This window comes from Egretta garzetta, unplaced genomic scaffold (assembly GCF_000687185.1).
Source record: "Egretta garzetta isolate BGI_Z169 unplaced genomic scaffold, ASM68718v1 scaffold25, whole genome shotgun sequence".
In the NCBI taxonomy this organism is placed as follows: Eukaryota; Metazoa; Chordata; class Aves; order Pelecaniformes; family Ardeidae; genus Egretta; species Egretta garzetta.
This window is the reverse complement of record NW_009259800.1, coordinates 944,430-959,952: the sequence shown is the minus strand read 5'-3', so window position 1 is coordinate 959,952 and position 15,523 is coordinate 944,430. Positions and strand designations below refer to the sequence as shown.

Sequence of the window (15,523 nt, the reverse complement as noted above, 5' to 3'; positions counted from 1 at the left end):
CTGTAAAAAGACATAATTAAGAACAGTGTTCTAATTAGAAGAAAAATACCCAATTTAAAAAAAAACCCCATTATTCTATCAGTGCAAACACACTGAGCATCCAAATCCACACAACACACTAAGAAATGGTATCTAATTTCTTGTGTAAAAAAAAAACAACAAAGAAAAAAAAAAAGAATGCTCATATTAATGGACTTAGGATGAATAAGAAATATGTAGATTAAGACAGAATCAGAACATTCTGAAGGTTGGAAGCCAAATAGGTTTGAATAAAGAAGTGAACCCAGAGAAGGCCTATTAAAAAGTGACCTAATAGGAAAACATTCTTCCTAATCTAATTCACCTCTGGAAGTGTAATTCAGTTAAAACTATGTATGCATTAAGAAATATGTCTATATTAAAAACTAACATTGAGTAATTAAACCACTAGTATCTCTCTCTCTCTCTCAAACCACTATTTCATTAAATATAGACACACACCTACTTACTGAAACCTCAAAAAGTAGACAGGTTTTGCAATTTAATGCCAATAAAATGAATAACCATTTTGGGCAAGTTTTCCACACTAGAGGCATCTCCAATTCTAAATATTTATTTCTTGAGAGTGCAAAGGCTTACGGCTTGCTTGCTTGCTTTCTTTAAGGATGGTATTTTATAATGCTTTAATTAGCTTAACATTTTTAAATCGCAGTTACTTATTGTAAATCTAAAGATTTTCTGCAGAAAGATGTATAAACAAAGTATTCAGGTAAAATATTTCAAAGATTTACAGTAAGAGTTTACATTTCTGGAGTCGAAGTTTAATCAATGCATTAAATTATAATGAATTATCCTCTTAAAAGTTTCATAAACATTCCTGTGTACAGTATTTACTTTATTCAAAGAATAAATTATCTATAAGGAGAGCAGAATAAAGATCTGTTAAGTTTTAAAGGCAGGGAGAGGAGTTGCAAAGTTAACTTGTATTGCTACTAAATTATAATCTCCCAGTTTGCATCATACACATTCAGATTCAAGCCTGACAGGAAAATAATCAGAAAACTGATGAGCATTATTCTAGAGGTACTTATTCTGATTTTAGTCTTTTGTGAAATAACCAGTAATTTTCAATTTCTCCATAGAAATCTTATTTCAGTTATTAGGATTCTCTTAAGGTAGAGTTTTAAATAAAAATTACTTCCATGCATATTCCTCTCCATATATTACACTCTGACAACTCCAGTAATTCTTTGGTGGGTTCCAAACCTACAACGCATCAAAATCTACTCAGATCATTATGGCGACACTTACTTGCAATAACTTCACTAAAAAACCAAGAACTCCATCCCCCCCACCACCTTGAAGTAATGCTACTCATTACCTGCAAATTTATATCATGAAACCCTACTGTAATGAAGGCTGCAAGATAAATTTTCTTGTATCTCAATACTGTCAAATGATAAGTCCCATAAATGAAAGGGCAAGATTCATTCTTATATTGAAGGAATCAAGGACATTAATTCTTTTCAAATTTCAGAATTCTGAAAGGCATAAACCCAATTAAGTTTGACTTCACCTTTTCGAGTATCAGAACTTACAAAATTTGCAGGAGCTTTATACAAGGCCCACATTAAGCGGCTTCAAAGATAACGGAAACCAGACATATCCAGAGAAGTTAAGACAATGTTGCTAAAAACTTCATAGTAAAGTTGATTCTTAAAAGAGGTTATAGACAGGACAGTATTTACATTTATCTGAAATGGTTCAAAAAAAAAAAAATCTATAATGAAAGACAATAATTATTTGGAGATAGGAGAAAGTCTTGGTATTTCAATACCAGGCACAGAAAAGCAGTTGAGCACACAATTTTCCATGTTGCTGACTTATAATTGAAATATATCATTGCCTTTGTTGTTCTGTTTAAGAAAAAAAATAAAATAGAATAACTACTCCTTTATTAAAGAATGCCCTCTGTAGCTATGGAACAGAAAAGTTAGTACTCCCTCTCAGATATTGTAATGAGAAATATAATTTACAAGATCAGTTTTTAATTTTGAATCTTGCACATTCCTGAATTTTATTTTCTATATAAAACATTGTACCACTGCACAGAATAAAAAGTAAAATAATTAAAAATTATAGGAACTGACTGTATAATAAAAAGACTTATTTATTTACCGTAAAACTACTTCCAACTTTAGAACAGAATATTATACTACAACCTGGTTTTATCACTTCAGTGGGATGCCTCAATTTACATCATTTTGCCTTTGCAGGTTTTTCTTACTGTTAGACACTCCAGCAAAACTGTTCAAAAGCAGATTTACCATCTGCATTTTGCTTAATATTGTAAGCTTTTTTTTGTGGGAACTGCATGAATTACTTTATAGGACAGTTGTATATTCAACAGTGAAGGCATTCATTAGGCTTCATTAATAGAAACTGATGGAAGTTATCAAAAAACATTAAGGGTATTGTGCTAACCATACTCACAGACTGGAGACTTGGCTTCCCACCTGCCCATCCCCTCCACCCCATTTCTATTTTCCTAAGCAGCTAACAATTTCACAGATAGTCAGTGGCAGAACGCACCTTCAAAGATTCAGGAGATTGAAAAAAGAATAAATATCAGTTACGAATGATCGCGTATGAAGACAAGGCATTTTCTTCCCACCAGCATCCACATACAATTCATCAAGACACACCACCAGCTGCCTAATCACAATGCACTTACAATCAGAAGAATATTCTGCTTGTGATGTCTGTACAGCTGCCCCATCTGTTGACTGTGTTGTAGACGAGTTATTATCTGATTGCGCTTTCCGCACCAGTGCTGCAAGTGGATGATCAGGGTCTACTACCTTCAAAGGCTGAAAAAATTTTGAAAATAGAGAAAAGACTAAAATTTGAAATACATATTTAAAGCATGATAGCATCAACCTAATTTGGAAAGCAAATTTATCTAAGCTAATGGACATCAATCGCATTGTCCAAACACTGAAATTACTGTTTTTGTAGCTTGCACATGAGAATCAGCTTCTTTTTTGAAAATTAGTGGAAAACAAACCAGAAAATACTTCAATTTATTGTGAACAGAAATCCATGACATTAAAAAAACAGAACCTGACTTGTCTAAATATCAGACGGCACCACTGCCATTCTTCCAAAAGCCTCGAATGTGTACAACCACCTGTCATTCCCATTATTCCATCACCAAACTCAGACAATAAAAATAACTAACACATGCAACAAAATCTACATTTAATGAGTAGTACATTCTGCTGAAATATTACTTGCTGAAACTATTAATTCATGTCAACATTTTTATCTACTAAAATCTAAAAAGAAAACATTTGCTCTCGGCTTCTATACAGAAGGCATTAAATATCTTAATCTTTTCAGCTTCAATATAGGTTCTGCAGGATAAATCCTTGAGTGATGCCCTCAATACCAGAGGGCATCAAAAATAGAAATATAATTCCTTACAAATGAAAAATAACAATTTATATACTAGAGAAAAGGTAACTTGAAAGTTTACCAAACCAGACTTAAATTACTAATACACAGTCTGAGGGGGAAAAAAAAAAAAAAGCATTAACAAAAGATCTTAATACTTGCATATTAGATTTTTTGTGCCAATAAATCAGAAGTTTTACAAGATAGAAAGTGATTTTAATAGGTTCAAGTACCTTCATGAGCTCTTCAAGCCTACTACATTTTTTTGATGCAAAGAGACTTGGATGCAGATAATTTCCATCATCATCATCATCGTCATCATCTTCTTCCTCAGATTTGACTCTCGAGTCTAAATAAAAGCAATGTCTGAATTTTATTTGGGTTTGCTGTGCATTTGTATCAGGAGAGAAAGATGGTACAGGACAAGCACGTGTTCTTAAGAAACAACCATTTTCATAAATCTGCTTATTCAGAAAAACATAGATACAAGAAGATACTGCTAGCCATCGAGAAAACTAAAACCTGAGTGCACAGACCAACTTCCTGTTGGACTAGAGCTACACAAGTGTTTCTAAAAGCTCCAAGATCATAGCAGCTCTTCTATCTGAAAGTTTCCCCAAACAATCTTTTCTTTTAAAAATCTCTTCCTATTTAAACAAAATTTTGAATTATCACATCAATCTCAGCTGCAGGGTAACAGCACTGCCATTGCAACACACCAAAAAGATGTGGCTATTTTACAAAAAAAAGACCAGTGGATATTTCAATTATTCACATCCTGAAGCCATCCATATGACAAGCAACAACTTACGTTTTTTCTCATCTGCTTTATTTTCAGAAGGAGCAGCGTATCGTCCCTCTTTCATAGCCTTCTGAATGAATTTGTAGTAGGGATTGAGGTAGTGATCAAATCGCAAGAAGTCAAACTGGGAGTTGCGTGCTTGCTTGGCTTTTAGCATAATTTCAAACTGTGCTCCCTGCTTGCAGACAAAGTTTGCAGTTCGTTCTATAATCGCATGCATTTTTGCTGTTGGTGGCTGTGGGAGTAAAATAACATATATTTGTATTTTCATAAGCAGCTTGTAAAGTGCATTAGAATTCCAGAGGAAAGTAGAAAGAGCAGTAGTTCCCTGCCCCTCTTCTCAGCCTTCTCTAGCAATTCAGTTTCATAATCACTTTCAAGTAGTGAAAGCATAACAGCCCTAAAAAAATCCAGTCCCAATCTTCCCTAGCTGCTCATTCATTTCCTTTTGCAAGATCCTCTCCTATCAGCATAACTGTTTTTGCCATTGCACACCCAACTGAAGAGGGGAACAAATCCTGGTTGAGTTTGATGTAGCAAAAAATTCTTTTAAGCCAGGTATGTTCCATAGCCATTTAGACACTTCTGCTGGCCCAAGGCAGGAGACCTGGTTTTTGACACAGCAGTGGCCCTACCTTACAATACCTCAAGGTGCTCTGAAGACGCAACACATATGGTCTTCTTCCCAACAGCTGTCCTTTGTTCTGTTATCACTGAATGTACAAATATTGTTCCTTAACTAGAAAAGCTTGTTACTGCTCATTTGCTTGGAAGGAACATGCTGCATCTTAAGACCAACGTAAGAATTGCAATTCCTATGTGCTATCATGTTCCCAGAGAGTCATTGAACACTTTGGCAATAACAGAAAAAAGAAAATTAATAAAGGTAAGCAGCATCCATGCTTTTCCACTCCTGAAATTCCATCTAAGGAGCACTGCCATATCAAACCCAATAAGTAGAAAGAACAAGAATATAGTTCAAGAATGAATTAACTTCACCATTCACTGTCTTTAATTTCATACTCAGATAGCTCTGTTTTGTCTTGTGCTCAATAAACTGTAGAAACACATACTCTGTGTGCCTATAAAGACTGAAGTGTCACATTAATGGTTCATTTTAGCTTTGCATTTTTACTGGTCTAGATAGAGAAGTATGTTGCAAACCTCAGAAAATCTTTTTCAGAAGATTGGAAGCACACGAGACAGTGGTGTTCTATTTAGGAGACGTCTGAATGTGATCAAACAGCACATTTTTAGAAACTGCTTTCAGCTGACTGGATGCTTTACTAGAACACCACATTCAATATGGAAAATAATGGGTTGATTCAAGTTTTACTTGTCCCTCTAAAACAATACCAAAGATTATTTCAATTAGAGGCAATGAAGTTCTCAACAAACTGATAACATTTTGTGCATTGCCAGTTTCACTATTTAATCATAGATGGAGCTTCTCTATTTCTGTGGTTCTTATGCAGAAATACAAAATACACTTAAGGTCAAAAGATTCATAAATAAAGCTGCAAATCAGCAAGGAAGCTCAAAAAGAGACTATCTGAAATTACTGTCTGGTCTTGAATTTGAAACTGATACTACTATATGCTCTGGAAAACAGACACTGTAAGTATTAATATACTTTTAATTGACTTCTAAGATTACTGACACCACTGATCTACAAAACTTTAGAAACTTTACAAAGGGACAAACATTAAATGGCAAACAGAGATACAGATATCCTAGACATAGTTTCTTATTACATTTAATAAAAACACTAAACATTTAAACTGAGAACTGTTAAAACTTCTGAAAGTAAGAGTACTTGCCAGAGCAAAGAAAAAAACCCTTCTGAAAAATACTCCAGTGACTAAGTGCTATCATCTAGTCAGATATTCTGTTCCAATCTTTACTTAGTATTGTAATTAGAAGTTTTTCATGGGTGAGTCTCCCTTACTGCAAGTTAAGCAACTATCCCTCCAATCTTCAGTAAGCCTGGAAAATAATTTTAAGCCTTATGTTGCTCTCAATGTTCTTATCTGGAGAAAACAACGCAATTTTCAATCTCTTCTTGTAAGTTTCACTGATAATTTCCTCTTACAGCCCACTTCCATAGCATCCACGCACTTCTTAAAATGCAACAGTCAAGAACAGTCATCTTTGCCCATAACCCTGATATCAATGGTTTTAAGCAGTGGAAGATGTCCTGCATCCTCGACACAACTCTTGTATTTTAAGTTCCAGAATGGTATTACTGCTGCAGTTGGAGCTGCCACATGCTGAACATTCAACAGGTCACTACAGCCTCTGGATCTGTTTTGCAGTAGTGCTGCCTAACTACTTAGTCTTCATTTAACATTTGCACTTTGAATTGTTCTGCATTACAGGAACTATTTTCTACGTCTCTATTTGTATCTGTCTTTACTGAACTGCACCTTGCAGATTGTGGACAGAGTCTCCAAGGTAGCAAGCTGATTTTATCTCAAATTTTATCTTATTTCCAAGCACTGCAGTTTCCTCCCCAAAATGATTTCAAAGCTTACAAGTGTGCTCCCCCTGCCATGACCATCAACAAGTATCATGTATTTTAACTTGAATGTTAATTAGCAGTAAACTCAGGAGACACCTAGATCACCACTCAGTCATTTCCACAAATCAGCAATGTATCTGCACATCTTTTCCAATCACTTGTGGATCAACATAATGGCAATGGAATTTATGATGTATTTCTCTCTCTCTCTTTTTTTTTTTAATGTCCATAAAACTCTACCAATAATTTACCAGACTTCTATCCTTCACAGCAATTGAATTAAAAAATACAGAATAAATACATTCAATGGTAAAACTGAATGACTTGACTAGAACAACAACAACAAATCAAGGCTTATAGAAAAAAAAAAAATAATTGTCATGATTCCCAATTCTAGGTCAAGTACACATTGTTTTCAGAGCTGCTGTCTAGACATTTTGGTTTGGTTTTTTTAAAAGTCAAAACCAAATATGCTCACATTTGCTTTCTGTTCCTCTGAATATACTAGAGTTCAATAGCTAACTGAGGAATTACTTCAGTAAGACCCACACTGCATACTGCACCTCACATGTAAAATACATCTTAAGTTTCAGAACAAAATTCAAGCACAGCAGCTATCTAAAACAGCAAACATTCTTTCACCAGCAGTTACCTTTTGGAAACAGCATCCAAATGCTAAGTAAGCAGCTTCTCACCGAGAACAAAACATTCTTATTCTAAGACTAAAGTATAACTCATAATTTAACATTAATAATGTATAAAAATCTTCCCTGAACTCATAAATAGGTTTGTAAGCACTTCACTAACGAAATGTATTATAAGATTGTAAAGAAAAGTAGAGGAAGTAAAATTAGAACAAGTGAAGTTGCACATTAGATTTGTTAAATAGCTCTTATTTAATATAAAAAAACAGAACAGGATAAAAATTTTCAATTAAAAGCTAATGAAGTAGAAAAACACTCTTACACAAATACCCCATGTTCACTATTCGTTATTCTAACAGTGCTTTGAACCTTTACTGGCCAAGGTTGTCAAGTTGAGAAGGTAGCCCAAATATAAATTAACACTTTCGTGACCACAATATAGGAGAAAGAATATTATCTGACTTCCCAGTATCTTTTTATGAAACTTGAAATAAATAGAAAATCCTTATGGTCACAACTGTACTCAAGCAGGCAGCTGTTCAGCTCCCTTCAGGAAAAATACGCAAGTTGCAATTAAGTTTAAAGTTTACTATGTAGCAAATTCTGGTAACACCACATGAAGGAAAGAACTTCTACCAGCTAATACTTTCATGCTACTTCAGAATTTTCTAGAAATAAACTATCGCTTTTGTCCTTGAATAGGCTAGTCTGAAACACTGCCTTTATATTTGATCACTTCCTACCACCTTCGGATTGGGACTCAATTAAAAAGAATACAGAAGAAAAATCTTTAACTGAAGCAATCTTTTGGTTTAATGGTACTTTACATTTGGAATGTCAACCTTGACATCTCAGTAAGTATCCATTCCAAGAACAACTAACTTTTTTTCTGCATTATCTAAAATATCACAAATTATACTAAATGCACTTAGCATAAGCACTGCAATAATTTCAGTGTGAAAAAGAAGATTCAAGAGAATGACAGAACTCAAGAAAGAACATTTGAAATTAAGCTACTATTTTAGAATAATTTAAAATACACTACACTAACGTTAATGGAAAAAAAAAAATCAGTAGAAGCACCATAAACCCCTTGAGAATTGACAGAAATGTAGGATGCATTAAGTGTACACACATACCAGTTCCACATCAGAAGGTACATTCAGTCCCGGTGGGGCAACAAAAGGTTCTTCATTTTCTTCTACGTTTTCTGTCTGAGCTGTTTCTACAAGAAATGACAGAATAAAATACAATAGGACAAAACATGTCAAAGTACCCAAATGTTAACAAAACATTATGAAAATAAAGTATACCTAGAAGAATGTGCAATCAAGGAATTCATCAAATGAAACTATCACCAGCATTTGCACTGAAGATATTTAAATACGGTTCCTCTCCTTGGTGTTATGTGTAGTTTAAGATTGCATAAATTATGTCTTAATAGAGGTATTAGGAAGAATAAAACCTCATAAACCTTAGCCCTGACTACAGTGGTGAAGATAAGCAAGTGTCAAATCAAACAGAAAACATTCATTTTCATGAATGTTACTTTTTTTTTTTTTTAAACAAAAAAAACGATGGAAAATTAAGGGGAACCATTTTCAATGCGCTGGGTGAATCCTTTCCTAACAGTGACTAAACTATTACAGATATCAATTATCTCTAAAGCTGTTAAGACCCATACATCTGGTCTATCTGAATTCAGTTCCCTGTTAATCAACCGTTTCAGCCTATGCAAACAAACCTAAGTACTTCCATCAGCTTCCTAACCATAAAGAAAGTTGTACAGGAATGCAATAGGGAGGCTAAAATCCCCTTTCATCACCTACAGAGATAAACCAGTAGTTGCCTTAATAATTGATTAAAATAAATGTTGCCATTCATTTGCGAGTTCAGTCTAAAGTTGGTATGGTACCTTTTAGATCAAATTTAACGTATCCAAATATTTAACAGCTTTATCAAATAAACTACTAATCTAAAACAGTTATTCTTTTATAAAGGCCAATTTGCATTACATTGTTATTTGGTATACCAGAAACATTCCTGTGAAAATATTTTGCTTTACAAATTTTTATAATCATTGAAGTGGAAAGTTTACTTTTTGAAGTAACTTTTAGTATTATCTATTCTACTAGCTTTAAGAGAAAATGTATTCCAGTTTTATCCTAACAAATTAGCACAAACTGCATGAAAACCTGACTATGGGAACTATGGACACAGACAGCAGAACAGCCTAATCATGCATGAGATGTCATAGCAATTACTGCATACAAGCTCTTAACCATGCAAGAGAGTTAACTTCTTTGTTGCTGTCTGGTGGGTTGCTCTTTTTTTTTTAAAATGAACCCAAATAGTTCAACTCCACAAAGGCACACAGGAACTTTAGCGTCAACGAAAGTAGGAAGAAGCAGCAGACAAAGCAGAATAGGACTGTTTCTTTTGGCAGCAGCACCAGCTAACACTTGGAAGTGTTCACAGAACTACAGCCTGTAATTCATATTACTGTTACCTGTATCTTCCAATACTGGATTTTAGCCTACTATGATTTATAAAAAAATGTTAAGAATTTATAGTCCTGTATTATTGGAAATTGTTACCATATAGCAATCTATTAGAAGTCTGTACAGTTCAACATAAACAAAATACCCATGATTCTATGTCACTTTTGCCCCGAGTACTTTTGCCCCAAGTACTATCAAGTGCTAATAGAAAATGCCCCTTTGTTATCCATCATTACTAGAAGTTTTATAGAAGATAAAAGAGTTTGGTAAGAAAGCTCACAATTGAGACAATGTTCCAATGACCTGCTAGGAGGATCATTACTTCTCATCAGAAGCGCTGAGAACTCTCACATTACACCACAAGATTTTGTAATAGCTTAGCATGACACTTCCATGCTGCATCAAACGTTAATTAACTAAATATTAACTTGCTGGAAGACTGAATAGTTATCTCTCTTTGCCAATGACTAAGTCGTCACATTTTAGCATTATTCCTAAAAATATGACTTCATTAAGGCTGAAATACATTATTCTAGATATCTCATCATTCTAAGAAACAAACATAATGTGGAGCAACCCAGACACAACTTGAACTCATGACAGTTCTCTTACCAAATGAAACTGGATTTTTTATTTATTCCTTCTACACTTGATCAAAGGTAGACTCTGTAACGTTATGGCACACTGGATTTTAGCCTACTATGATTTATAAAAAAAATGTTAAGAATTTATAGTCCTGTATTTTCACAGGGTTTTGCAAAGGCCTCCTACAATACAGCCACCCTACAAGGTTTAGCAGATTTCCTTTTTAGTGACCAACAGAGAGAGGGCATTCACCTTTTTAATCTCTAAGCAGTAGAGTAAAATGGGGGATCCAAACTCCAAACATGTTCCTTTCTATCACCTCCAATTTTTCAGTAGGCTTATCCCTATACTTACACATATCCACACAGCATGAAACACACCCCTATGATAAGAAACACTCAAAAACTGTATGTAAAAAGAACTTAGAAACTATTTGGTTATGGAACCTACCACACAAATGGGAATAAAATAAATGAAATAAACCCCAGGAAAGACAGCACAATTCAGTATTAGTAATAAAGAGCACAGAAGAAACCCTTGGTAGAATGCAAGCAGCATGGACACTGCCCTGACGCAACCTCTCACAAACAGCAGCAAAAAAACCCAAATAAGGTTTAGCACCTAAAATGATCCTGCATTGTAGCACACACCTTGGTAAAAAACAAAAAAAGCATATCTGGCAATGGTAACCCACCAATATGTAGTTCAACAACTCAATTGTTAATTAAACAATCCTAACTTTACCAAGATGTAGTTCGAGAACACTGGAAAGCTTCCTTAAGACTTCATGTTAAAAATGCAAAGTTATTATAATTAAAGATGGGAATATGAGAACCTGAATTTTGTGGTTTTTTAAATCACTGCAAGGGGCACACTATGTTGAAGACAGGCTAATTTATAATTATTAAGATGACAAAATCTAAACTTAAAAAATATATATTCTTGTTAATTACTATTCTGTGTTTGTAATGATCTTTTCCTTCTTGACCAAGAAACACTGTGTTAACAGACAGCCATGTGATGAGTAACTAGTTTTCTCTGAATAAGAATCTGCAAGACAGCAGAATTAAATTTCCAATCCTGACTACTGTAGCACTGATTGTCCCATAGTATGAAAACATTTGAGCACATCAAGAGCGAAGTTTGCAAAAAGTCAGTAACACACTTCCATAAAGACTTTGCTGAAATGCTTTGAGATCTTTTAGTTACATTTTCACATTTTCAACGTTCAGCTGCAAGCAAGAGACACAGAGGTGCTATGTTCTTCCTCCCAATTAACCCTTGCTTTTACCCCTTACCTCTTTGTTTTGCAGGCTGATGCTCCTCCTCCTCAGTGGGTTCTGAAGGGTCATAATAATCACTGCCATAACGGAATCCCACTGCATTATAGGTACCATCCTCTGCCAAAGCTTCACTCAGTCTTTTATATTCCTCCTCTTGAATAAAAATGCAATTACCAATCATTAAAACAGATTTAAAAGCTAATTTGTTAAAAAAAAAAAAAAGAAAAAAAAAAAAGTAGTATTTCTTACTTTAGTTTTTAAATCAGAAGTTTTCACCTTATCATTTTAACTGTCATTAAAAATTGAATAGAAAAACACAGCATGTACATATGCTGACCATTTATTTCTTCCGGAAGAGATAAAGGCTGTGGGTTAAAATATTCTAATGTAGTTATGCATACCAGAGCACCGAATTTCATTTATACAACACTAAAATAAGAAGCAGAATGTGTTTATTTTGGGGTTTTTTGGGTCTGAAATCCCAGTCTGCCCTCAGAATCTGGGCAATTTCTGTGTGGATCTATATTTAAACTATCCTGAGGTCCTCTCACATACGCAAAGACTCCCGTTTTTCGAATCCACTGGGTACTGTCAAGATAACATCAGAAAAAGAGAGTATAAAATTAGGAGTAAATTTAATTTCATAATTATTTATTTAAACATGTGCTAAACTCAGGAAGTTTCCTTGAGCAATACCTTGCCTCGCCTCCTCCTCAAGCAAGTCCGTATGCAAGGCTAAATACCTCTCTTCATCACAGAGGGCTTCTATTCTAGCTTCCTCTTCAGACAACTGATAATCTCTGTTCCACGTGGAATATTCAGCATCATATTCAGAAAGGTCATGTAGGTGACCACGCCCATCGTACCTGCAAGATGAAACAGCTGGTCAATGCAAAAAACTTAGGGCTTGAGTTTATGCGACTACTTAAATACTTACCCATTAAAAATGAAAAAAAAAAAATACTTATACGTTAAAGCATATTTCCTTTTAGAAGTTACGTTTAATTTTGCTAATCATTTGTCACCAACTATCGAAAATTTGTTTAATAGTCTAAATTCCTCTCAGAGAAACTAATAAATTATTACAATTAAAGGCAAAGGTATCCTTTAATAGTTTAAGTGGGATCCATTTCCTTAACAGCTCTTACCGTACGTGCTTCAACCAACCAATCAATGTCACTTGCAAAATACGTTTTTCTGGAAAGTCAAATAGCTTACATTCACACAAACCCGAATACATAAATACCTATCCGTAAGAACCAAACGGTCGAAATTTCCTCGCTTCTTTCTGCTAGTCCCGAACTCTCAGGAGAGATCTTCACCATAGAAACTTGCGTCCATTGGAGGTAAAATCATGGCTAGGCTCGGCCCCTAGCCATTTGGCTGAGGAAATAAGTTCTGGGTTATGTGATAGAGAGACACACATACATAGGAACAGTAACATATACATGCAATTTAAGGAGGTTCACCGTAAAAACGGCAAAGATCAATGATGTCTAGTTCCTTTCTACTAAGCAGAAATAATTTTATTTGCAGGAAAAGCACTGCATTGGGATAACGTTTATGCATCAGTAAGAGAAACTGATTGAAAAGTAAAGTGACAGTAAACTCGACTCCGCTGAGGTGTCTTCCCACACACAACTCTTGACTTGTGCCAACTTGCTAGACCAAAAACAAAGAAAGTAAATATTCTTATAGCAATAAGTTAATGAAACACGTAGGTCTGGTTAATCAAGCTCTGTCCACAGGCAAACTTCAACCCATGTCTTCTCATAGCAATGTGTTTTTCTCAAAATGGTGAAAATGAAGACTTTCTGCTGCTGGAGATAAAAAGAATCTAAGCTTCCAAAGGAGTTTATAAGATTAGTAATTGCAAGCTACCTTAACTTACAAATGTATGTTATTTAGTTTTTTTGGTATTATAGGTACATACATGCACATACTTAGTTTTTGCTCCCAACAATTTCTGTAACGACTGTAAAGTGGGTTACTGTTGCACAGGACCACAAAAATGGCCACTATCTACTAATGAAACCTGTCACAAAAGTGATCTGGATTAGAAGTGTGCATTGTAACACTTCCATTCTCATGTAAGCCAGAAATTACACATAGCTACAAACATTTATGGTTGTTTTTTCACGTCTTTGTGTTTATTCCAATTAAACAAATTCATTTCCATCACAAAAATCATTAATGGCGTAAACGCCAAAACAGTTCAAGGGCATTTCTTTTTTCTCCAGTCTTACAGAAGGAAATGAAAAGACCTTCCCTTACTGATATTTTCCAAGCCAAATACAGTTTTTAAATCAAAACCAGAAAAATTATGTATAGCACCAAAGCAATGATGAAATTGAGGGAACAAATATCTACAGTATGTCATGTGATCCTTTTCAAACCAAAATCCTTCCATCTTTCCCACTGAGGTTTTCAGGGTCAGCCACAACTCTTAAATTGTACGTTCAGTGCTCCAACTCAGATATACCCAACCTGACCGCCCATTTTCCCTCTCTCCAGGAAAATATTCAGAAAATTCATTCTGAATGAATTTATTTCTAAATCCCACCCTGTACTGCTGAAACAACTGAAGAGACCAGAAGAAACATCAAAGCAGATTCTATTACTCTCTCTGGCCATGAACCTGTACCTACTGCAGAACAACAAAAAGAAAAGCCACCCTGATATAAAATTTAAGAAGCACCCAAAATCAAAGCCATTCTGACTAATACGGTGCATCACGGCACAAGGAAAAAGTAATTAGGCCACAAATTGCTCTTGGAGTATCCCACCAACAGCCTGCAGCCAGATTACATAGGAGAAACAAGAAAAACTCATTTCCCTTAAGGTGGATAAATACCTTTCCACTTCCCACATTGCAACCTTCTTGCTCGGAGAACACGCAAAGTGCCTAATAAGTATTCCCACGCAATAAGGCTCCCTTGGTTTCCAAGTGAGAAAAGATGATGTTCGTGGTTTGCATTGAAAAGGAACAGATCATTCCCAGTCTCCACTCCACCCTGCAAACCCTACCCTAACAAGTGGAGCAGAGAGACCCAACGCACACTGTCAGAAGGAGGGGAACCTCCCAACACTGCCAGAGCGGGGAACCCCAAGTTCCCGCTGCCGGGGGGGCGGCCCTGCAGCGTTACAGAAACAGCACTCGAAGCACTCTCCCAGGAGGAGCTGCCCTCCGACTCTGCCAGTGAAGAAGATCCCCACGCGTCTGCCAGAGCGAGCCCTTTGCTCATCCCCCGCCCTCACTTGCCCACAGCACAAGGGGAGGAACAGAAAGAGGCTATAACAGGAGATCTCGCAGCAGAGTCTGGGGGTTGTGTTACACCGACCTATCGATCATGATCTTGGGGTCTCCCATCCAAGGAATAAGGTGTCGCCCCTGCTCCTGGTACTGAGCCTTCTCATCATCTCGAAACAGCTTGCAGGCATAGCCGAACACCAGCAGCTCCACACGGCTATTCCCACCTCCACCTCCTCCTCCTCCACCTCCTCCGGGGGGCCCGGGGACCCCCCCCCCGCCTGACAACAACATTAGGGGCGGCGGGCCTGCTTCTTCTGCAGTCCGTCGAGAACCTCCGAGCCCTCCGTACATCACCAGGGGATGCAGCGAGGAGGAGGAAACTCGCAGTAACAGCGACTGTCCGAGAAGCGAGTCCCCCAGCAAGGCCGGGCCCGCACTAAACTCCCCAGCTCCAGAGCACCACAGTCGCCATCACCCGAAACAAAATGGCGACGCTTCC

General features: G+C 36.1%; 1 protein-coding gene across 6 annotated transcripts in view; it reads right to left on the bottom strand.

The window, feature by feature from the left end:
- LOC104127188 (splicing factor SWAP) overlaps nt 1–15,517 on the bottom strand; it is a 50,384-nt gene extending 34,867 nt beyond the window's left edge. For 4 of the 6 annotated variants that reach the window (XM_009639839.2, XM_035895378.1, XM_009639840.2 and 1 more), the window contains exons 1-7: nt 15,113–15,517; nt 12,468–12,637; nt 11,787–11,924; nt 8,542–8,627; nt 4,247–4,472; nt 3,669–3,784; nt 2,714–2,849 (exon numbers count right to left, since the gene is read on the bottom strand). In XM_009639839.2, the coding sequence (XP_009638134.1) occupies nt 2,714–2,849; nt 3,669–3,784; nt 4,247–4,472; nt 8,542–8,627; nt 11,787–11,924; nt 12,468–12,637; nt 15,113–15,375 (1,135 nt within the window). In that variant the 5' untranslated portion in view covers nt 15,376–15,517. Of the gene's footprint in view, nt 1–2,713; nt 2,850–3,668; nt 3,785–4,246; nt 4,473–8,541; nt 8,628–11,786; nt 11,925–12,467 lie in introns of all 6 variants that reach the window. The other 2 variants (XM_035895379.1, XM_035895380.1) reach the window with 2 other exon arrangements.
- Between the last annotated feature and the right edge of the window lie 6 nt (nt 15,518–15,523).